Source organism: Mastigoproctus giganteus, chromosome 1 (genome assembly GCF_048544385.1).
Source record: "Mastigoproctus giganteus isolate SK-2022 chromosome 1, ASM4854438v1, whole genome shotgun sequence".
In the NCBI taxonomy this organism is placed as follows: Eukaryota; Metazoa; Arthropoda; class Arachnida; order Uropygi; family Thelyphonidae; genus Mastigoproctus; species Mastigoproctus giganteus.
The window spans coordinates 259,540,244-259,565,388 of NC_143575.1; the positions used below are offsets into that span (position 1 = coordinate 259,540,244).

The 25,145-nt window shown below is 37.1% G+C and overlaps 1 protein-coding gene across 1 annotated transcript in view; it reads left to right on the plus strand.

Annotated features, from left to right (window-relative positions):
• Positions 1-25,145, plus strand: part of TM9SF2 (transmembrane 9 superfamily protein member 2) — a 118,397-nt gene that overhangs the window by 7,504 nt on the left and 85,748 nt on the right. The window contains exon 2 of the mRNA XM_090377241.1: positions 7,656-7,723. Coding sequence (XP_090233367.1) covers positions 7,656-7,723 — 68 coding nt within the window. The remainder of the gene's footprint in view (positions 1-7,655; positions 7,724-25,145) is intronic.

Consider the following 25,145-nt stretch of genomic DNA (forward strand, 5'->3'; position numbering starts at 1 on the left):
GCCAGACGTGTTCAAAGCCGCTAAGTGGATTTTTCTTATTTATTGATTTGAAATTATTGTTTTTCTAAAACTTTTGATTTAAATTTAGTAGTATAGCATTATTTTGTGATTTTCTGATTAATTTGGTGTATTTATTTTTTACTCGGCCTTGCAATTGCATAAAAGGATCGGTAAGGGTATCCACGTGTTACAAGTCGCAACTCCGCTGAATGTGAAGTTTTTAGCCATATTTAGCCGCTTATTGAATATTTTTTACATCAAATTATTTTTTGTAAGTAGCTTATAGACCTAGTAAGGATCATTAGTTTATTCTGAATTGAGACAGCGAGATTTGAAAGTTAATTAATACTTAAGTGTCCATAGAGTTACCGTTCGTAACTTCCCGCCTTTCTTTTTCATACGATCGTTATATATCGAACCTAGATAGCGTTAGTATAGTATAAGTTATAATATTTTCAGTGATCGGTAAAATCTATTAAACTTGTTGAACTTCGTTGGCATTTAAATTGTACTTTTAACTAAATACATATACCGACTTAGATAACAAATGTAACATAATTAATTAATACATAACTGATACGGAAGTTATATAAAGGGAACTCGGAGATAATTAATACTTGACACTAAAAAATATATATCCCATTATAACTGTGTTGGGAGATAAGTTACGGTTATAAACTGAAATTGAAATTTTATTTAAATTAAAAGAAATCATGACTCAGACCAGAGCAGCAAAACAAACGGCTCAAGCTAATGGAAGTGCTGTGGCTCAGAGGAGAACTGAGGGGGGCAGTTGCCTTCTGAATCACAGCCTTCTAAAATGCACAGCTTGCATGATGTTTGTGCAGCATTCAGGTACGGGACATGATATTGCCATGGGGGATGTCTTTGTGTGTGTGTGCGCGCGCGATGCAAGGAGTGTATCGAAATCAGGCAACTCAGCGTTCTTATGGGCCTATATGAGAGCTTGAAGGACAGGGTGGATGCCCTCGAAGGAACTAAATTGAGGGGCCCATCAAGCTCTCAGCTGCCCACATCAACGCCAGAGCTTGCACTTAGTCATTGCGCAACACAGCGGCAACACCCCCCCCCCCAAGGCAGAATGCGCTGGTCCCAAAGGAACTAGTAGTTGTTGGTGACTCTATTGTCAGGGAAACGGGGAACATGCTTTGTAAAAAGGATAGGTGGAACAGGACCAGGGTATGTCTGCCAGGGGCAAAGGTTGATGACGTTGTAGAGTAGATATCATCTTTTAAGGGCACAAAAGGTGATATAGTTGTACACGTTGGCACTAATGATATCAAGAGTAGGAGACCGGCAGAATTGCTTAACAAGTACAGGTCACTGTTGAAAAAAAGCCGTGAAATAGGGTTGAATTTGAAAGTGTCTGCAATTCTGCCCAGACATGATAGGAGGAAGTATATGATGAGAGCCTTGTCGATCAATTCGGCCCTGGAAGGATTGTGCAAGGCTCAAGGGGTAGAATTTTTTTCAGCCTGATCTGTACTCGTTAACAGAAGGGACTGCTTCTGCAGGGATGGGATACACTTAAATAGAAAGGGTGCAAGAATATTTGCTGATGCTATTGAGGCAGTGTTAGGTGGGTCGGAAAAAAGCTAGCTTGGGGGGATACAAGGACTAATAGATTAACAGTAGCCACTGGCTGAGGTGAAAGTGATTCTTGCACTGCTTCTATTGGAATGAGCAGAAGCCTGGAAAACAAGATGCAGGATATTTCAGAGACTGCTGGGAGTCATTGCGGTACAAGTAAACACGTGGGTTGTGTTAGGGTAGCTAAGAATAGAAATAGGTGCATGTATACTTGCGTGTACACCAATGCTAGGAGTTTAGTAAATAAATTTGATGAATTTGAGGTATTGCCCAAAACATCAAAGGCAGATATTGTTGGGATATCAGAGACGTGGTGTCACACATATAAGGAATGCAGAACTGGAATTTGGGGAGTACAACATCTACAGAAAGGATAGACTGGATAGGAAGGGAGGAGGGGTTATGCTATTAGTTAAGAAATACATAAAATCCAAGGAAGTGAAGCCAGTGGACATCGCTGGACAGTGCAGTGTCGAGTCAGTTTGGTGTGACATAAGCATTGGGGGATCAAAATTGAGAGTAGGAGTGTGCTATAGGCCTAATGACTCTGATGAGTATAATAAGAAACTGTACAGGTAGAGTGGGCCAGTAAATCAGAGAGTCTTATAATGGGAGATTTTAATTTCCCAGATATTGACTGGAATTTGGGGGCTGGTCACTCACACACTAGCAAGGCTTTTGTGGATTTATTGGATGATTGTTTTCTACATCAGCATGTTCGGGAGGCAACTAGAGGGAGGAATACTCTTGATTTGATTATCAGCAGTGATTCTTCATGCATTAAGAATCTGCAGATAAATGAACCACTAGGTGGCAGTGATCACAGTGTGCTGAAGTGGGATTTACTCAAAGAGGTAACTACCATTAGGGGTAAAGGGAAGGGTTATTGCTTCCGTAAAGGCGACTACGATGGATTGAGACAGTATTTAAATTCTATACAGTGGGACCAACTGATGATGTTACCAACAGCAAATGCAAAATGGGAAGCATTCAAAGAACTTATCTTGGAAGCTACTAGGCTTTACATACCAACTAAGAAATATTGTTCAAGGTTTAGGCCTAAATGAATGTCAGATGAACTGATGAGGCATATGGCAGAGAAGAAACATGCATGGGATACATACAAATTAACACATGACACAGAAGCCTATGATAGATACAAGTTGATCTGTAACCAAGTTACAAAGGAGGTTAGGCAGGCGAAGGCAGATTACGAGAAATCTTTGGCAAGGGATGCAAAGAAAACAGTAAAGAGTTCTTTACTTATGTAAACTCTAGAAGGAAGGGGATGAATCAGATTGGTCCACTTGATATCGATGGGTCAACTGTTGATGATTGTGCTCAGGTAGCTAACAAACTAAATGAATATTTTGCATCGACATTCACACATGAGGAGTTATTTAGCGAGGGGAATGCCAGAGGTGTATTCAACTCTAGCAGTAAGCTAGAGAATCTTGTAATAGCTGAGAGTAATGTGGAGGACAAATTGTTGAAGATAAACACAAGAAAGGCACCAGGGGTGGATGGGATCTATCCAGTTATATTAAGGCAGGCAGCAGAGGAAGTAAGCAAACCTTAGCCATAATTATGAGAGCTTCTTTGGACTCAGGGGAGGTACCCACAGACTGGAGATGTGGAAATGTGACCCCAATTCACAAAGGAGGATCAAAGGCTGACACAAGTAATTATAGACCTGTGAGTTTAACTTCTGTTCCAGGAAAATTAATGGAGGCACTAGTTAAAGAAGCACTGCAGGATCATTTAGACAAGACTTCAGTTATAGCTCGGACACAGCATGGTTTTGTTAAGGGGAAGTCTTGCCTGACCAATTTGATTGGATACTATGATGCAGTCACAAAGGAACTGGATGGAGGGTATAACTTTGATATTATATACTTGGATCTTAGAAAGGCTTTTGATACTGTTGCACATGGAAGACTGCTGCACAAATTGGAGCAGTGTGACATTGGAGGCAAATTGCTGCTGTGGATAAAGGGGTGGCTGAGGGGGAGAAGACAGAGAGTGGTAATCAATGGACACTGCTCGTCGTGGACTAATGTTATTAGTGGAGTTCCTCAGAGCTCAGTGTTGGGTCCATTATTGTTTTCTGTATTCATAAATGATATTGATGATGGTATATCAAGCTTAATGTCCAAGTTTGCAGACGATACAAAGGTAGGCAGGGTTGTCAAGGACACTACTGACACTGTGCTGCTTCAACAGGATCTGGAAAGGTTGAGCAGATGGGCTGAGAGGTGGCAAATGAAGTTTAACATTGACAAATGTAAAGTACTACACATGGGAAACAGCAACGTATCAACTCTGTGGTACTACACTGACAGTGGTTGAGAATGAAAGGGACCTGGGGGTGGTTGTGCAGGCAGATATGAAGTTCTTTGAGCAGTGCAGAAGGGCTGCAAGAGTAGCTCATGGTGTATTGTCAATGATATATAGGAATTTTTCTAGCAGGGATAAGGAGGTGATTATTCCCTTGTATAAGGCAATGGTCAGGCCACACTGTATACAGGTCTGGAGGCCTCATTTCAAGAAGGATGTAGAGCTGCTGGAACGAGTACAGAGAAGGGCAACAAGATTAGTGAATGGAACAAAGGAGTGCTCTTACGAAGAAAGGCTTAAGTTTTGCAAATTACAGTGTCTGGAGACTAGGTACCAGCGAGGTGATCTGATAGAGGTGTATAAAGCCTTGAATGGTTTGAGCATGCTCGATGCTGTTGGGATTCTTCCTATCGCTCAGAATAATCACCTGAGAGGACATAAATTCAAATTGAGGAAAGACAGATGTAGGATAGATGTGCTGAAATTTGCCTTTAACCAGCCAGTAGTTGGTTGGTGGAACAGACTTTCATCCCTTGTCGTGGAAGTTGATAGCCTAAATAAGTTTAAGACTCAGCTGGACAGGTATTTTGAACGAACAGAGGGGTGAAGTGGAAGTGTTTTTTTTTTTTTTTTTTTTTTTTGGCTGATGCTGCATAAGCTTGCTTTCTTGCATCAAATTCCTCTACTAATGCTAATACCCATTTGCTCTATTGGCCAGAAAAGTTTTTGAAATTGGTTTTGAGTATATTAGTTTCAAGGTTACTCAAGTTATTTTTCTTCTTCTTAGGATTTATTCCGTTATTACAATGGTTTTCCTCAACCTAACATCGAAAAGTCATTCCCTTATTTTTTTTTCCCATTTTCTTCTATCTTCCTGATCTCCATCCACCAATCCTCAATGGTGTCTTTACCTTGTCGTGGTGGTGGGGCTTGCATGTCTCAGTGGTCTACAGAGCTATGCTGGTGGTAGCTTGCTACTGGTAGGGCCTCCCAAGCCAGAAAAGTTTGTAGCTAGAGACCAGATGAAAAAAGATACCCTGGTCCCCCAGGTTGGGGGTTGATGCAATGGACCAGCTCCCCATTCATCATAAAACATTCTTTCAATGCTAAAAGACCTAACAGACAAATAGTAATCGAACTGGCAAACAGAAATGGATTATGAATATTGGCTGCTGGAATGTACAAGGAGTTAGCGGTGCTTCCGTAGCCAGGTGGGCAGGAGCAGCAGTGTGTAGCACATGCTTCTTGATTAGACCGGGGTTCGAGCCCGTGCCCACCAAGATACTGCATATCCCTGGGGCAACGTGGCCTTAGTTGCTAATGCTCCTAAAAACCAAATAACAAACAAACAAGGAGTTAACACAAAACAAGATACTCAAGTTTTAAAGTACAAAATATCACAATGTGTGTGTACTTTTTTTTAAAAACACTTGAACTGTTGAATAGCGTGTATTCACCGAGGTTACACTATTCTTGATATAATTATCAGCAGTGATTCTGCATGTATTGAGAATCTTCAGGGAACTATTAGCTGATAGAGATCATAGGCAGGAGTATTGGGGGAGGGAATAGGCTTTCCTGGGACTGGGAATTGGGGGAGGGAATAGGCTTTCCTGGGACTGATCATTGTTTCTACAATATGCCCCTGCACACTTATTCCTTTCCATTCAAAAGTTTCTTGCAAAGCACTCCATCACTGTGGTCCTCCCATCCACTAATGCCCTGCAGATTTTTGATTTGTAATAACCGAGGAAACTATGCAGACCATATTTCAGAATTGGATTTGGGGTATATACAATGTTGAGGAGACTACTTTGAAGGAAATCCATCCAAATAGCCGGTAAGTTTCATTCCCCATGTGTTAGTTTAGTCCTTGCACTTTTTGATCACAACTTGTTTGTGAAAAAAGAAATAGTCAAAAATGGGAAACTTTCAAAATTTATTCTTAATTCTGACATTATAATAAGATAAAACACATTAGAAACATCATGTTATCAAAAAAAAAAAAAAAAAATCCCAACCAGCTGTATAGCCAGAAATAATGGCTACAAATAACTGAAAAAAGGAAATCAAAACTGTTTTAATTTACCTTAGTAATAGGTATTTTGTTGTATGTGGTGCCATAAAGAATTTTTTTTATGGCTAAACTTTTCCAATTGAAAAATAATTGTACAGATCAGAAGTGAATGTCAGTAGTAGTGGAAAACAATGCAAAAAAGCATGCTTAAACAGTGTCAGCAAAAAAAAAAAAAAAAATCATTATATTGGAGGAATACTAATATTCACACTCTTGTATAATTCTAATCATCATTTGTCATTGTTCTACTGTTTGACTGGTTGATGTAAGAAGCCTTGCCACCATGCCCTGTCTGTATACTTCTCTCCGTTGTTGATTTCACTCCAGTTTCCTTCTCTGTTAATGACATTGATCTTTATCATGTCCTGCCACCTCATTCGTAGTCCCCCCCTTGGTCTTATGTCCTTTAATTGTAAATCAAACATTCTTCTTGCCAAACACCTCTCATTCATCCTCTTGACATGTCCAAACCATTTCAAATGGGACCTTTCAATCCTATTCTGGGGTTTTTCAACCTGAATTCTCTCCCTAATCACATCATTCCGGATTTTGTTGTGTCTTGTCTTTCCGGCTATGCTCCTCACAAATCTCATTTCTGCCCCCTGAATTCTGTTTTCATCCTTTTTCCTCATAGTCCAAGTTTCAGATGCATACGTCAGAATTGGTATGTAATAGGATAGGCCTGATATACAGCCTTCTTACACTTCAGTGGTCCTTCTTAATACAGCCTTCTTACACTTCTTACACTTCTGATCCTGTTCCAGATCAGATCTCTGTCTGCCTATAGAAATTCCCACCTGCTTGTATCCTTCTACTTATTTCTTCGTCTATCACTCCAGTCTTTGTAATGGTGCTTCCTAGATACTTGAAGTTGTTAACCATTTTTAGCTCTTTCCCTTTCATTGTAATGTATCTGTCAAGCTTGCCACTTCTCTTTAGAAAAATTACTTCACTCTTCTCCTGACTGCAAACTAGTCCAAATTCATTGGCCATAATAGCCCATATATCAACTTTCCATTGTGCTTGTTCCCTGATCTCTCTCCATATGCAGAGGTCATCTGCAAAGAGCATGACTTTTATCTGGTCCTGTCCAAGTTGTTCCACCACTCTACATTGCACATCATTCATGACAGCTATGAATAGTAGTGGTGGTGACAGGATGCCTCCTTGCCTCATACCTGATGTTATTTCAAAACTCTCTGTCAACCCCATCACTGTTCTTACTTTGCTCACTGTATTCGTGCACATATTCTCAGTTCTCTGCACAAGATGTTCCTCTATCCCCAAGAATTGTTAATAGTACAATAATAATAGGCCATCATTGTGGTTTTTTAAGCTTTATATCTATAACGATAATGGTTTTGCTGTTACTGATTACTACACCTCTGTAACAGATTAGTTGGCATGATACACCATTGTCTGCTACTCATTTGGAAAGGTCTGGATTCAATTCCCATTGAGAGCTAGAACTTAAGTCCTCTTAGTTGAGGCTGATTAGCAATGATGTTAAATTATTAATTACTGCTATTAATAAAATTATTTATAGTATCACTTTTTCTTAAAAAAATGAGTTAAATATCTTTTTCATTTTTCAAAAGATGCTAAAATAGGAAAATTATTTTTTTAACAGTATCAAGTACCTTTATATGTGAACCGACTGAATTCAGAAGAATCAATTATACCATATGAATATCATTAGTAAGTATAAATAGTTTCATTAAAAAAGTGAACTTTAATAACTGTAATATAAGTACTTTGTTTCTTTGGGTTCTAGAAAACAGTTTTTATTTAATAAAATTTTTGATTGGATTAGCCACTTTAATTCTTCTATTCTTGTCCTATGTATTTAGCAGCTAGGTCTTTAATGTCTGGGTCTCCTCAAGATGCACTATATAACATCACTGAAAGGCTATTATTTGTTTGGCTGTTATTTGTTTAAAATATAAGTACAAAACATTCCTATGCCTGCCTCTTTCAAGACTTATTCATCTTTCATTAAATTGCAGGTGGTTGTTATTTACAAATTTCTTGAATTGTGATATGATATAAAGAAGTTAACTTTTGAGCTTAATATAGCAGTAACTATATAGCTTGCATACCATATATTCTGGGCAATAAGACTTTTTCTTGTTAAATGTTTCCTAAAATTCCCCTGCATCTTATGGTCCAAAGTTATGTTAGGTGTGTATGCAGTGATGTTTTTTATCTCTAGCTGAAGCTGGAGAAAGCATGGTGAAAACATCTACATGACCTGAAAATGCCAGTGCGTAATGTCTAACCATATCACATATTGGAGGCAAGAAAAAGGATGATTGTGGAATTAAAGGTGCATCTAGCTGTAAGGCCAGGAGGCCTTAGCCAAACATAGCCAGTGGACATTTCAGTTAAATCTTTTATAGCATTTATGTGTGGAGAGAGGACCATATAGATGGAGGCAACAAATCACAATTTGACATCAACAGGGATGAATGAAGAAACCAACAATTTCATAAGTGTGCAAATAGATGAAAAGCTTGTGAGAATTAGTGTCACACAAGGGAGTTGCCAAGTCTTTCAGGAATTGCAAATCAGCAATGCCCTTGATGGCACTGAAGATGATATTCTTCACTACTATCACAATAATAAGTGTGACAGTAGTTAGCATTAGCATTAGTAGAGGCATATGATGCAAGAAAGCAAGCTTATTCAGCATCAGCCAAAAAAAAAAAAAAAAAACCCTCTCCCATTTCACCCCTCCGTTCGTTCGAAATACCTGTCCAGTTGAGCTTTAAATTTGTTTAGGCTATCAACTTCAACAACAAGTGATGGAAGTCGGTTCCACCAACCAACCACCCGCTGGCCAAAGGCAAATTTCCGCACATCTATCCGACATCCGTCCTTCCTCAATTTGAATTTATGCCCTCTGAGGTGATTATTCTGAGAAAGATGAAGAATCCCATTGGCATTGAGCATGCTCAAACCATTCAAAGCCTTATACACCTCTATCAGATCACCTCGCCGGTGCCTAGTCTCCAGACTCTGTAATTTGCAAAACTTAAACCTTTCTAGTATTCTTCAAAGAATTAAAGTTTCACTTTATGCTCACATTTTGTTTAATAAGTACTTGTAAATCTGTTTTAGATGTATGCAATAAAATATTTTTTCCCAAAAATTTGTCTCCTGAAACGTGAATGTGTCTTATTTTCTGGAAAAGAAGACACATTCATAGACCATATAGCTTTTGCTATATTAAATACTCCAAGTTCTGTTTTATACTCAGTTCTGCCACTGTTCTGCTTTGATTTATAAGTAATTATGGTAATGTTGAATTGTGAAGCTAACAGGATTATTGAATGGTTATTGATATGTGCGGACCTTTTTATTAAAAGAATATGCAGAACTGGGTTAGTAAGTTTTGTACACAGCGAACCTTGTGTATTCATGGGATATGTTCCTGGAAATCACTGTGAACATTGAGACTAAAGTCTTATGAAATGGTTAACTTGTTGATGATATTGAAAAGATAATGAAAATGGTAGTGATGCGATGGTGACTTACAAGGGTTTGCAGTGGAAGGTGGTGTAGTTGTGAAGTTCTTGAAAGAACCTGTCATGAATGTTTGCTTAATTTTGTTAAGTGGCTGTAAAAGTCTCAGATTCTCTTTTAAATTTTAGACTATGCTCCAAAAGATGGTCCATTTTAAACACCTTGTCAGATCAGCCAGAGCCTTAGACATGCCCAAAAAAAAAATGACAGTTGAGACTTTTGAATCGCATCACTGTCTTCTTCCTTGCTGCTTTCACCCCTACTTTCTCTGAGATAGCTGAAACCTCTCCTCCCACACCATATGCAAAATATGAAGTGCTCTGCGTGTAAGTTTCTTATTATAAATATTTGTAACAATATCATGAAATTCAGTACTATTTGATGACAGTTGTGTTACGAGGAAACATTTTTTCAACAATGAAATTAATTATAAATCTAAATGCTTCTGGGTAATAATTTAGACTTTATTTTACAGATTTTGGTTGAGTGGTCTTACTCCATATATTGTTTTGTAAGAAAATATTTCTAAGAAAAAGAATTTTTATTTTGTTAATGAATTGATAGACACTATACTGTTATATTACGTTGTAGATTAAGTAATTTATTATCAGAATTATACAATTTTAAAGGAATTTAACCACCTCAGTGCCTAGCACTTAAACTATTTATGGCTACATTTCCGGAATCCATAGGCTTGAAGACTGGAAACAGTAAGTTTCCGAAACGTAGCTGTAAACAGTTTAATAAGAGTTTGGCATTGAGGCAGTTCAATTCCTTTAAAATTGTATCATTTCAATAATAAATTACTTAATCTACCATGTTATATAATAGTGTAATGGCTATCAATTCATTAACATAATGAACAATCACGTAAATCTCCTCTTCCAAGTAATTTTTATTTTCTAGGAAAATCTAATTTAGAGAAAGGTATATGAGCAATTTATTAGTTAGGATATTTTATATGTCCAGGATGGATGGATGGATAATTGCACATAGCTGAAATTTAACACTATGATAATCAGATAATACAAAAAAGCAATTATACAGAAAAAAAAATTTTGTATTGCATAGAAGAATTTTCCAAATTATACTCCATAGCATGTTTGTTGAAGGGCTATACAGGGTCTTTCAAAAATGATCAATAATTTAAAGGTGAAAAGTACAAACTAAAATAAGCAAAAATTTTAGTTCATTTGCAGCCCGGTGAATATCGGGCCGCAAATGAACCGTTTTCGAGATAATACACATTTTCTGTTAAGATCTGCCACTGACTATGGGAGCACTAGTTTAGCAAAAAGCTGCGAATCCTTTACTAAGGGTGGTTTTATTAAACATAAGATAATACATTTTTAATTTTTGGTTTCAATACCACAGGACTTTACAGATGTTACATGATGTTACAAAAGGTGTTCAAAATGCTGTCCTTACATCCGTATGCAGCTTTGTAGCCTTCTCTGCATTGAGTTGCTAATTCTCTGAGGCATTCCTGGGTCATTTCTGATTTGTTGAAAGGCTCCAACCCAACACTGCAATTTCGCAACTGTGTCAGAAGTATACACCAAGGTTTTTCATGACCCCCAGATACAAAAAACCATAGGATTTAACTATCCTATAGTTTTTTAACTATCCTATGGTTTTACATGTTGACTATCCTTCGACAAGTACTAGTATACTTGCTACGTCTCAGAGCATTGAGAGAGGGGAAAGGGAGAGAATGAGCATAACCTAACCTAAACAAACACGTCGGTAGTGGATCCCAACTCTGTACAGTTCACCTTGCAGTGGTGGATCCCAACTCTGTACAGTTCACCTTGCAGTGGTGGATCCCAACTAGAAATGTGCAATATCCCAAAAACGATTCACTTAAGGACCCATGTTTACTAGGCTTTTTTTGCATATTGTAGTCTGTACAGTTCACCTTTAAATTATGGCCATCACTTTTGAAACACCCTGTATAATGCTGATTGATATCCTGTCTAGGAAATTAGCCATTATTTCCTTTTGGCACAGAGTGACATATAGCAAGGCACACTTCCTCAGAAATGTTCTCCTATTCTCTAACTATTGACTGCTGAAGCTTCAGCAGAGAAAGTAATCATGGGTGTTAAATCTGGGGAGTATGGCAGCCAATTGGGTGGAAGCTGTCTGTCTAAACCATCAACCTGAACTTTTATCTAAGAATATGTGGACAGTTTTTGCATAGTGGGCTGATGGCTCCATCATGCATGAAAAAGCAGTGTTGAAAGTTGATTTTGGATTGCATCGATGGAATAATTTTTCTTTTTTTTTTTTTTTTTTTTTTTTTTTAGCAGTTCAGGTTGCTTTGTCCTGTTATGATTTCCTCAAATTAAAAAGGTCAGAGAAATATCTCCTGTCTAAATTCCAGCCCAGACTGTCAAGCCAGGAGCATTTAAATCCTTGTTAAAGGATAAATAGGGGTTGTTAAGGAGTAATAAATAAACACAGTTAGGGTTATTAATAATTCACATTTAGTTAAAATGTGAATTTTACCAATTCACAAAACATTGTCTGCTATCTGGGTTTGTAATACTTATGGCCAAAAATTGTTCTGCAAATTCTTTGGGGCAAAATACATTGTTGAACCTTTACCTATAATAATGAGAGTACCCTTAGTTCAGGAGCAGTCCCTACAGCTGGGAGATGTGCAAATGTCTCTCCTATTCACATAGGTAGTTTAAAGGATAACTGCAGACTTGTAAGTTTAATATCTGTGCTAGGAAAAATAATGGATTCAGAAGTTAAAAGAAATAATATAAGATCATCTTGATAGGAATGGAGTCATATGGCAGTCACACTATGGTTTTGTTATAGGAAGATCATGCCTGACCAATATAATTAGCTTCTATAAGGTTGTCATAAAGGAACTAGATGCAGAGAATAATTTTGGCAGTCTTGCTTGGACTTGATTTCAGTAAAGCCTTTGATACTGTGGCACATACAATTCTTGTATAAATTGGAACAATATGGTTTTGGGGCAAGTTATAATACAGATGAAGGGGTGGTTAAGTGAGAGGAGACAAGGTGTGGTTATAAATGGCCACTACTTTTCATTAACTAATGTGATAAGGTATCATAGGAGTCAATGTGAAGTCTCATACTGTTTTTTAGTATTTATTAATGATATTGATGTAATTATTTAAAGTTTGTTGTATAAATCTGCTGATAACACAAAGGTGTACTCAATGGTTACTGATAATTATCAGCGTATATGCTACTTTATGACCTGGACAGACTAAACAGATGGACTGAAAAATGTCAAATGAGGTTCAACATTGATAAATGTGAGTGCTGACTTGAGTGTCTGTAATCTTAGAATAATATATCATTGGGATAGCACCAAACTCTACGTAGTTAATACAGAAAAAGACTTAATTGTACAATCCAACATGAAATTCTCTGAATGGTGCAAACATGTTATTAGACAACTCATAGGGTTCCATCAGTGATATACAGGAACTTTGCAATAGGGACAAAGAGACAATTGTTCCCTTGATTAAGGCAATGGTTAGGCTACATCTGGAATATTGCATAGAGGTTTAGAAACCTTAATTTAGGAAGGACGGATCTGTTAGAAAGGATGCAGAGAAGAGCAACAAGATCAGATGGGGGTACAAAAGGATATCCTTACTAAGAAAGACTAGGGTTCTGTGAACTACAGTCTCTGGAAACTAGGCCCAATCAAGGTGACCCGAAATGCTGATGGCATCTTTATTCCTTCTCAGGGGGCGCCTCCGTAGCCAGGTGGGAAGGAGCAGCAGTGCGTAGCATACGCTTCTTGATTTAGACCGGGGTTCAAGCCCGTCACCACCAAATACGGAGGATGCGGAAAGGTCAGGGAATGACCACCGCATATCCCCGGAGCAATATGGCCTTAGTTGCTAATGCTCCTAAAAACCAAATAACAAATAACAATCCTTCTCAGGTGATGTATACACGGGGACAAAGTTAAGTTGAAAAAAGGATAGTTGCAGAATAAATGTCTGAAAATTTGCATTCAACAAAAAAAATAATTTATTGTCGAAATAAACTTCCATGCAATGTTGTGGGAATGGGTAGTTTTAATAAATTCAAAAAGGATTTGCACAAATTATTAAAGCAATGAGCAAATGAAGTTTCCCCCCCCCTCTGGTGATATATAAGCTTTGCTTCCATGTATCATGTTGCCAATACTAATGCTGCTTTGTGTGCTGAATCCAAGTGTTATTGGTTTTTTTTTTTTGTAATATCAGAATTTTGGCAGCAGTTGAAAGTGTTATGTTTTGTGACATTTATATGTATTACATAAGTGCATACCAATACCATGATATATAAGAACCTGTAATATTTGTATAAGTTTTTTGTGCACTGTGGCTAAATGTAAAAGTGAAAGTTATCTCCAGAATCATATTGCTATGTTATAATCCTTCTCAGGTGATGTATACACGGGGACAAAGTTAAGTTGAAAAAAGGATAGTTGCAGAATAAATGTCTGAAAATTTGCATTCAACAAAAAAAATAATTTATTGTCGAAATAAACTTCCATGCAATGTTGTGGGAATGGGTAGTTTTAATAAATTCAAAAAGGATTTGCACAAATTATTAAAGCAATGAGCAAATGAAGTTTCCCCCCCCCTCTGGTGATATATAAGCTTTGCTTCCATGTATCATGTTGCCAATACTAATGCTGCTTTGTGTGCTGAATCCAAGTGTTATTGGTTTTTTTTTTTTGTAATATCAGAATTTTGGCAGCAGTTGAAAGTGTTATGTTTTGTGACATTTATATGTATTACATAAGTGCATACCAATACCATGATATATAAGAACCTGTAATATTTGTATAAGTTTTTTGTGCACTGTGGCTAAATGTAAAAGTGAAAGTTATCTCCAGAATCATATTGCTATGTTTGTATATATTATATAGGTCCAAAGTAGATGAAGAGTAACATTATTGGCAGCAGTGCATATGAAGCGTGGTTAGAGATATTACCATGGGTAATCAAGACAAGTTGTGCACACCACCTGCAGATCAGAATTAGAGGGATTGTTTTGTGGTATTCATTAGGCTATGCCTTTTGCTATACCTCTAATATGGAAAGAACCCACAAACTCTCATGACAGTAGTTATTTGTAGTCATCATGATGGTTTGAATGTATCAATTTAAGAAATCTGTGGTGGATATATCAAAGTTTAAAAAGTGCAGCTCATAAGCTGTAGTACCAACGTACCATCCTCTGTTGCTCTGAAGCTATAGAGTGAAGACCTGCCAAATTCCCAGTGTGCCTTCCAGATTGTGGCTATGTTGTTTAAAATATGACTCGCCTAAACAACCAACATGTGAGGGGATTCAAAAGAGATTTGTATTCACCCAGAAGTAATTGTGATAGAAAACAATTTCTTTTTTATTTTTTATTTTTTATTTTTTTTTATATACATTAATCTCTATATTATATTAACCACACATTATTTTGGGTTTGATCTGACAATACTTTTTTTTTTTTTTTTTTTTTGCATCACTGAATGAAGTGGTGTCACAGTGGATAAAGCAGAATACAGATCAGTGATTCAGTTTCTCTTTCTGCAAGGGGGAAAACACCCGAAACAATTTACGAAGAAATGATCGCTGTTTATGGAGATGACTTTAGGATACAGTGTTGTTGCATGTTGGTATAAAAAATTCAAATTTGGATGAATCTCTGTGTGTTAAAAAAATCCAGGACATTTAACAATTGCTGTAACAGACAAGTGTTGCAAAAATTGAGGCATTAATCATGGAAAATTGCTGTATTAGAATCAAAGAACTCACTGTAGAGTTCCAAATTATTGTAGGGTCTGTGGAGAACATCATCCATCAACAGTTGCATACGAATAAAGTGTCTGCCTTATGGATTCCCAGACTTCTCACCCTTACCAGAAGAAGGAAAGGGCACAATGTGCAGATGAAATGTTGTAAATGTGCCAAGAAAAGAAAGGGTTTTTTTTTTTTTTATAGCTAGTCACCACAAATGAAGTTGGATCCATAACTATGATCCCAAAACTAAATGTGAAAACAATGAAACATGCAGAATCACCCCCCCCACCCCAAAAGGCAAAGGTGCAGCCAAGTGCTGGCAAAGTGATACTGTCAGTTTTTTGAGATGAACATAAGTGTAATACTAACAGATTACCTTAAAAAGGGCTCTACTTTGATGACAAAGTATTATTCCAACCTCCTCTTAAAGCTAGATGCTGCTATAAAAGAAGAAAGATGGAGAAAGTTGTCAAAAGGTGTGACTGCTGCACATTAATGCCCCTGCACATTCCTTACAGGCTGCAATGAGTTGTGTCCAAGAATGTGGGTTTGAAATATTGCTGCATCCTACTATCACAACTTTTCTATCACATCTATTTGTATTCACTCCTGGGTGAATACAAATCTTTTTTTGAATCTCTCCCCACCATATTAATAGAGAACAGTTTCTTAATCTTACTAAGCTATATACTGCACCCCTCTTGCTATTCTGAAAAATAGTAGAAGTATTTATTTTTTGTCAACATAAATAAACAAATAAAACTTTTCTGAATAAATATAGTTTTAAGTTCCGAGACAGTTTTTTCAAAATACATTAATGTTTATGATTAAAGAAAGTGGTCCCTACCACCAAATTCGGTTCCTCCACAACTTCCAACACCCGCACATACTACCACTTCAACAGTTTCAGGACAAGTCAATCCTGCACTGAGTTAACAACCCATTCTCAAAACCACAACCCCCCCCCCTTGTTGACTCTGCCATCACTATTATTAAACTTAGATCGAGCTACAGAATTCTTCAATATGAAGCCCTCACAATCGAATGGTACCGACACCATTCCGATCTCAATATTATTAACGCAAAACTTCCCTTCAACCTCCCACCGGCTTGGAACCTCTCGCAGCTAAAGTTCCCACGTGTCAAAAAGAGCATCACGAGAGTATAGACCAACTTTAAATACAACACGCGCTCATTTTTCTTCCATTTGCCAACTGATGACGGTTCATTTAACGAAAGTCTCTTGCAACGACTATTGACACCACCGGTCTTCTCTTTTATTTCATTCTTTCATTCGCGTCCTTCAACCTTTTTATGACAACCAAGGATTGGAGATCTGCACTTCTACTTCCTTGCGCTCATTTTAAAATTTGTTTAAAAATATTTTTACCCCATTCTCTGCCTTAGTTCTTTTTAATGCTTCTTCTAAACTAAATTCAGCCACCATTTACCAATAAATTTATTGCAGATTTATACAAGGTGAGTACCGTTTTTTAGGCATTTGCCATTCAATTTTTTTAGTCAGTTTTGTCACGGTATTATAAAACTACTATAATTTCACTATCGTAAAATATGCTGTTTAAATGATTGAGCTGTGTGATGAAATTAACTCTATTGTACTTATAAAATACCTATCTAGCATAAAAAAAAAGTGTTATTCTTTGCTTGTAGCTTGCATTTTTTTTTTTTTTTTTGTATGTTTCAGATGATTGTGTTACAAAGCTCATATTATTATTAGTGAAAAGTCACCTTCAGACTAATATTCCACTGATGTGCATTTAAATAAACAGCTTGCTTTTCAGATTAAACAGGAATAATATGACACTTTTCACAAGCAAAACTTATCACACCAAAAGCAACTGTATGTCACTCTTGTGTATATTTTCTAATTTATAATCCACTCACAGCTGTAAAGTTCTTTATATATTCTCTCTAAACTATCTGTCTTCTCTCTTTTATCAATAAATAAGCCTTTTAAATGATTCCCAAAGTGCTAGCAACAACTAGTGGTCAGCTTTCAAAACAATAGGGCACTGGTCGTAGATTAGAGTTAAAAACAGGTCGCCCATTTTAAATGTGCATGGATATGCATGGAAGTTATAAGTTATGATTGCAAATGAAGCTGGATAAACTAACAACAACTTCTTATTATAGATAAGTACTCTCTAAATTCTCTGATACAATTCAAAATTATTACAACAATGTTTAAAGTTACTTTTCTATATAATTATACAATAAAATAACTTCCAGTCTGTAGTCTCTTTATAATTCTTTAGGCCTACACATGAAACATTAATGACATCATTTGTTAACTTTCAACTTTTAATAGGGGATGAGTAGTTCTTTTCACCATTCGGAATTATTAGTCAGGAAGGGTTCAAATACAAATTAAAAATAGCTACAATTTTTTACAAGCATCTTCAGAACTGAGTGATGAATCTGATGAGCAGGATGACTGGTTTACACCTCGGAAAATTGTTCAAGTAAAACACCACATTTCTCTCATCAGTAAGAATTGGTTGAATTCATGAGGGCTTTGGTCTAACCAAATCCAGTTTTAGTTTTTTGATTTGATTGATCTTTCTGAAGAAATTGATACTGGTCACAATCCAGAAGTGCATAGACTGATTCAGGGGAGAGGCACCGGGGCATGTGCCCTCCCTCCTGTTGTTTTTCGAAGAATATACACCAATTGTTTAATTCCCTTTAGCTACAAAAAAATTTATTTTTTTTCATTGTTAACATAGGATTTTATCTATTTTTGCATTTTGGCTCAGCTATTTTCAGCTGACTACAGTTGGGAACACTAATGCTGATGTGATTGCCATTTTAGTTTGAGGCTTCACGCAGTTTGGTGTGTAATGTTTACTTCAAAGTAATTCAGAGTTTAGCTGCGTGCCTGTGTCTGCCAGTCACACTATGTTTAGTGTCGTATTTGTTTTGTGTTCCGTGCATTATTTTTTGCCTTGTTTGGGCATAAAATGGTGCCCTCCTGTCATTTTTTTTTCTGGATCTGCTAGTGCAGAAGAGTTCCCTTTTCATAGGGGGATCAAATAAAAGCATGAAGGCTTCATAATGGAGAATATAAACCCATTGATTTCTTTTACACACTGTTCATAATGAAGAAAACTATGAAAATGTTAAGTGTGTGTTAGAGATGATAAAGTATGACCAGTGTAAATGGTCTGTGGGGACTTTTAGATGCTGGGGTTCCTATTTGATTTGTAAGGTGGTTTCACTCTTCCCTTGCCTTCTCTGCTATTGGGACAACTGGGCAGTATAGGACTACAGGAGAAGCAAATGGTCTGCCAAAATTGAGCTTTAGCCTGCTGCACATAACATAATAAACAATCCCTTGGTTTCAAAAAAAAAAAAAAAAAAAGTTTTTTTCCACTACTCCATATCAAGTTGTAGTTGATCAAACAAATTGTTAAAACATTGACTCTTCACAGTGACACCTTAGGGCACATACAATCTATATTTCCAATGTTGTCTGATACAGAAGTGAAAGGTAGAATATTAGCATTAGTAGAGGCATGTGATGCAAGAAAGCAAGATTATAGAGTATTAGGGAAAAAAAAAAACACATCCCATTTCACTCATTCATTTGCTCCAAAAGTTTGTCCACTTCTTGAATTTATTTAAGCTATCAACTTCCATAAGGAGAGATGGAAGTTTGTTCCAGCAATCAACTACTCGCTGGCTTAAGGCAAATTTCTGCACAACTATTGACAACTGTCTTTCCTCAGTTTCAATTTATGTCCCCTCAGGTTTGTAATCTGAGCAAGAGGAAGAATCCCATCAGCATTGAGTCTGCTCAATCCATTCAAGGCCTTATACACCTCAATCAGATCACCTCGCAGGTGCCTAGTCTCCAGATGCTGAAATTTCAGAACTTAAGCCTTTTTTCGTAAGAGCACCCCACCCTTTGTTCCCCTCACCAGTCTTGTTGCCCTTCTCTGTACTTGTTCTAGCAACTCTACATCCTTCTTAAAATGAGGCTTCCAGACCTGTATGCAGTATTCAAGGTGTGGCCTGACCATTGCCATATAGAAGGGGATAATCACTTCCTTATCCCTGCTAGCAAAATTCCTGTATATCATTGACAAGACCTGAGTGTAACACCACCTAGTTGGTACATTTCTCTTGGGTTACTGCTACCCATATGCAGTACTTTGCATTTGTCAATGTTAAACTTTAGTTGCCACTTCTCAGCCATTCTGCCCAAATTTTCCAGATTCTGTTGCAGCAGCAGCATACTTTCATTACTGTTATTAACAACCCTGCCAACCTTTGTATTATCTGCAAACTTTGACATTAAGTTTGATATACCTTCCTCAATATCATTGATAAATATACAAAACAACAATGGGCCCAACACTTGAACCCTGGGGGACACCACTATTAACATTAGTCCACAAAGAGCATTGTCCATTGATTACCATTCTCTGTGTCTTCTACCACTCAACCATCCTTTTATCCATTGTAGCAACTTGCCCTTAATGCCATACTGCTCCAGTTTGTACAGTAGTCTTCCAGTATCAAAAGCTTTCCCAAAATCCAAGTACAGTAGACTCTCGATTTTCCGGGATAGATGGTAAAAAAAAATTCCCGGATAATCGATTTCCTGGTTAATCCAAAAATACAGTAAGTTCCCTACATACATAACAGATACGTTCTCGGACTTCTTACGTAAGTCGAGTTTTACATAACTCGGGAATGACTAAAAAAATATTGCTATTATATCCCTGATATGCCAAAATTACAAAAACCACGTAATATCCTCAGAAGAATGAAGAAAAATAGTTATATATTTTTAATTAGTTCAATTAAGAAAAGAAAACATAAAAGGAAGAAAAAACACGTTATTATACTGTAAAAACTGATTTATTTTCTTAGCCTTGGTTATTTTAGTTGACCTCATTGGTGCCGATCGCTTCACCATTTCTCGTACAACTTTCTCCTTTATTGTGTTTACGTTGCCACTGACAAATCTGAATTCTGCACGATATTTGTTAATGTTTGACTGTTTTCATACATCCTTATTATTTTAATTTTCTGATCCAATTCAATCGCTTTCATTTTGTTGATAGACTTACTACTAACTGCTGCCACTTATATTCTCTTAGTTGGCACCATGATAACGGTCAAAATGAAATTTTCTGAAAAGAACTTCACAGGATTAAGGCAAAAACTCACTATTATCACTCCACGCGAGCTCACATTTTACTAAAGCACATTTCTGGAGGTCACTGCCATAAAACAATAAATACAATTTGCACTTTCCGGGTTACTGGACTTTTCTGTTAGTGCAATTAATTATAAACCAGTAGTAAACTCGATCTTATTGCATTTCGATAATACCAATAGCTGGAATTCTGTGAGTTGTTACATTATGGTGAAAAGTGTGTCCCCTTCACATGAAATCTTCAGTAATATAAAAAAAAATTATAAATAACAATGTTTGTTTGTTATTTTGGTTTTTAGGAGCATTAGCAACTAAGGCCATATTGCTCCGGGAATATGCGGTGGTCATTCCCTGACCTTTCCGCATCCTCCGTATTTGGTGGACACTGGCTCGAATCTGGTCTAATCAATAAGCGTGTGCTACATACTGCTGCTCCTGCCCACCTGGAGGTGCCTGCTAACGTAATGTAAGTCTGAAGCTACGTAAGTCTGGGACTTGCTGTATCAAAAAATGTTTAGCAACCTACGTAAAAAGTATGACGATAGATAAAAAACTGAAAAAACTTACCACGTACTACTCGCATGTCCAATACAATGCTTCCCTTTATTTTTTACGATGTCAATTTGAAATCTAATAGCTTCTCTTTATTTTTTAAAATGACGCGTGTGGTTTGGTCACCAACATTATAATGGTTCTTTAGAGCTTTAACGGATGCACCATTTTCAAACTTTTGAATATTTTCAGGTTTTTGTTTAATTCTCCTACATTTGCACATTTTCGTAATTTCTAAACAAACAAACAAAAAAAAAATTCCGACATTCCTGACATAAATAATGAAACAAAATTTGTCCTTTTGTGGTGCGATGGAACACAGCAATCAACGCGACACGCTAAAACAAACTAAACATTTGGTCTCTCACTTTTTTTTTTTTTTTTTTTGAGCGACGAGTGTGGCTTCATGCTTGGCACTCAAAAAATTATGGCTATTATTTTGCAACCACACTGGTTGCAAGATAATAGGTACAATGATCTCCTAACGATGACTTATAACGCTTCTTCTTGTCGCTTATTTATGACTTTCAAAACGTCTGTTTTACCTATTGTAGTTATTACTTGAATTTTATGATTTCTGGTTGATTTTTTTTTTTTTTTTTTTAAATTTAGAGTCATAAAGTGTCCCAGTTAATCCGATCCCAGTAGAATGGCATCGCAAAGTGTCATGCCCAGAAGTTCACTGATCCCATCATTCCACCTAGTTGCAGGTATTCCTCTGCATCTCAGATGCCTTGAATGCGTATATACCATTAAAAAAATACTCCACGAGAAGGGTTCGAAGTTGGATGAATAGTAAAGTTGCCACATTACTTGAGCAGAAAAAGGTGGCATGGAAAGGTTACAGAGCAATAAAAAGTACTGAAGCCTATAACAGCTACAAGGTGATGTGTAATAGAGCCACAGAAAAGGTTCGACAGGCAAAGGCAGTTTATGAGAAATCACTAGCAAACAGAGCAAAGAGGGGGGGGATAAAGAATTCTTCACATATATAAATGCCAAGAAGAGCAGGACAAACCAGATCGGACCTTTTATGTAAGGGAAAGGGGATAGTAATAAATACACCAGCTGCCGTTGCAGACGAACTCAACAGTTATTTTGCATCAATATTTACAAATGAAAAACGTTTTGTGGCAATGGGAAATTGTGGGAGCGAAGTTAAAAAATATGTAATTAATGATATTGAAATTTCGCAAGATTATTTAATGAATAAACTTTCGAGCCTACAGACCAGTAAGGCTCCTGGAGTTGATGGAATATACCCTATAATCTTAAGAGAGGCGGCAAGCGAGTGCATTGAACCATTGAGGCTAATTATGCGAGCATCACTAGACTCTGGGGAGATTCCCTTGGATTGGAAAAGTGCAAATGTATCTCCCATACATAAGGATGGCTCTAAAAGTGAAGTTGGAAATTATCGACCTGTCAGTCTGACTTCAGTAGTAGGGAAAATCATGGAGGCAATGAACAAGGGTGGAATTCAGGATCATTTGGATCGAATTGAAATTCTCAAGGATACTCAGCATGGTTTTGTAAAGGGAAAATCATGTTTAACAAATCTGGTTCGCTATTTCGAAAGGGTCACTCACGAGCTGGATTTAGGGAATAATTTCGACATTGTTTATTTAGATTTCAGCAAAGCTTTTGACTCAGTCCCACATGAGCGGTTGCTTTATAAGCTGGAACAGGTTGGAATCACTGGGAAAATCCTTAGATGGATAGAAGGATGGCTTCAGGGCAGGAGGCAGAGGGTTGTGATAAATGGCTATTCCTCAGATTGGGTTGATGTAAGAAGTGGGGTTCCCCAAGGATCAGTATTAGGACCACTGTTGTTTTTAATTTTCATAAACGACATTGATGAAGGGATAGAGGGCGTGATGTCTAAATTTGCAGATGATGTCAAAATTGGTAGAGTAGCTAATGATCACTGTCAAGCTGAGCTTCTTCAGAGAGACCTAGATAGACTTCAGGAATGGTCAGAAAAATGGCAGCTATGCTTTAATCCAACAAAGTGTAAGGTATTACACCTGGGAAACAGTAATCCCAAAATAACTTATTCACTTGGTGGAGTTCAACTAAACCCAGTACTGGAGGAAAGGGACTTGGGTGTTACGATACGATCAGACATGAAATTCTCTGAGCATTGTAAACAGGTTGCAAGGAAGGCCCACGGTGTCCTATTGATAATCTGTCGAACTTTTGCAAGTAGAGATAGGGACGTGATAATCCCATTATATAAGGCTTATGTTAGACCACACTTGGAATACTATGTTCAAGTATGGAGACCGCACCTAAAGAAAGACATCGAGCTTCTTGAAAGGGTGCAAAGAAGGGTAACTCGCCTGGTGAGATCGGCAAAAGGGCATCCTTATGAAGAAAGACTTCGAATATGTGGGTTGGAGAGTTTGGAAACTAGACACCTTAGAGGAGATTTGATTGAGGTGTTTAAGGCTCTGAGAGGCATCAGTAAAATGAATGAGGACAAAATTTTCAAGATTATAAATGATGCTAGAACTAGGGGACATAAATTCAAGTTACGGGGGGGAAATGTTTAGATTGGACTGCAGGAAGTTTTATTTTACCAGCGAGTTATAAATTACTGGAATAAGTTGCCTTCATGGGTGGTAGAGGCTGACAGTTTGGGGAAATTCAAAGGTCATCTGGATAGTACTTTCGGGTAAGGGAAGCACATAGGATGATAGGTTTCATTTCCTTTTTATTTATTTTTTTTATTTTTTTTATTTATTAATTATTATTATTCAGTTATTTATTTTATTTATTTATTATTTTTTTTTTTTATCATTGTTTTGTTCGGATTTTTTTTTTTTTTTTTTTTTTTTTTTGGCTGGTGCAGCATAAGCCATAGGCTTTCTTGCACTATGCGGCCATTACTAATACTAATCTCTTCCCCTTGATGTTTCCTTCCATTATATTCTTCAACAGAAAGTTTTCTCTTCTTATTATATGGCCAAAAAACTATTCGAGGTCCCACTGTATACAATTTAAAATATCTCTAAGACCACTGTAGTCACCTTAGCGAAAGCAAAAACCCTTCCCTTTACCCCTGATGGTAGTTGCATCTTTAAGTAAATTCCACATCAGTACACTGTGATCACTGCCACCTAATGGCTCCTTTATCTGTAAATTCCTAATGCTTGAAAAATCACTGCTGATAATCAGATCAAGAGTGTTACTCCCTCTGGTTGCCTCACTAATATGCTGCTGTAGAAAACAGTCATCCAATAAATACACAAAAGCCTTGCTGGTATGCGAGTGACCAACCACAAGTTTCAGTCAATATCTGGGAAGTTAAAATCTCCTATTATAAGACACTGATTTACTGGCCCACTTTTATTTCTCTGTAGAATTGTTCATTGTACTCATCAGAGTCATTAAGCCTATAATGAACTCTTACCCTCATTTTTGCTTTCCCAGTGCTTATGTCATGCCATGCTGGCTCAACATTGCTCATGTAAGGATGCACTTCCTTAGATTTTGTGTTTCCTAACTAACAGAATATCCTCTCATCCCTTCATATCCAATCTATCCTTTCTGTACACATTGTACTCTCCAAATTCCAATTCTCATTTCTTATATCTGTGTGATGCCACGTCTGATATCCCAACAATATCTGCCTTTTATGTCTTGATCAGCACTTCAAATTCATCAAATTTATTTACTATATTTTTAGCATTGGTGTACATGGAAGTATACATGTACCTGTTCTTACTCCTAATTACCCTAACACAGCCCATGTATTTACTTGTTCCATGATAACTGCTGCTCATTCCATTAGAAGTAGGGCAAGAATCACTTCCACCTCTGCCTGTGGCTACTGTTAATCTGTGAACCCCACCACCCAAGCTAGCAGCTTTTCAACCCACCTAACATTGCCGCAATAGCATCAGCAAATATTCTTGCACCCTTTATGTATAAGTGTATCCCATCCCTGTAGAAGCGGTGTCTCCTGTTAACAAGCACAGACCATGTTGAGAAAAATTCTACCCCATGAGCTGTGCACAATCTCTCCAGGGCCGAATTGATTGACAAGGCTTTCATCATACAC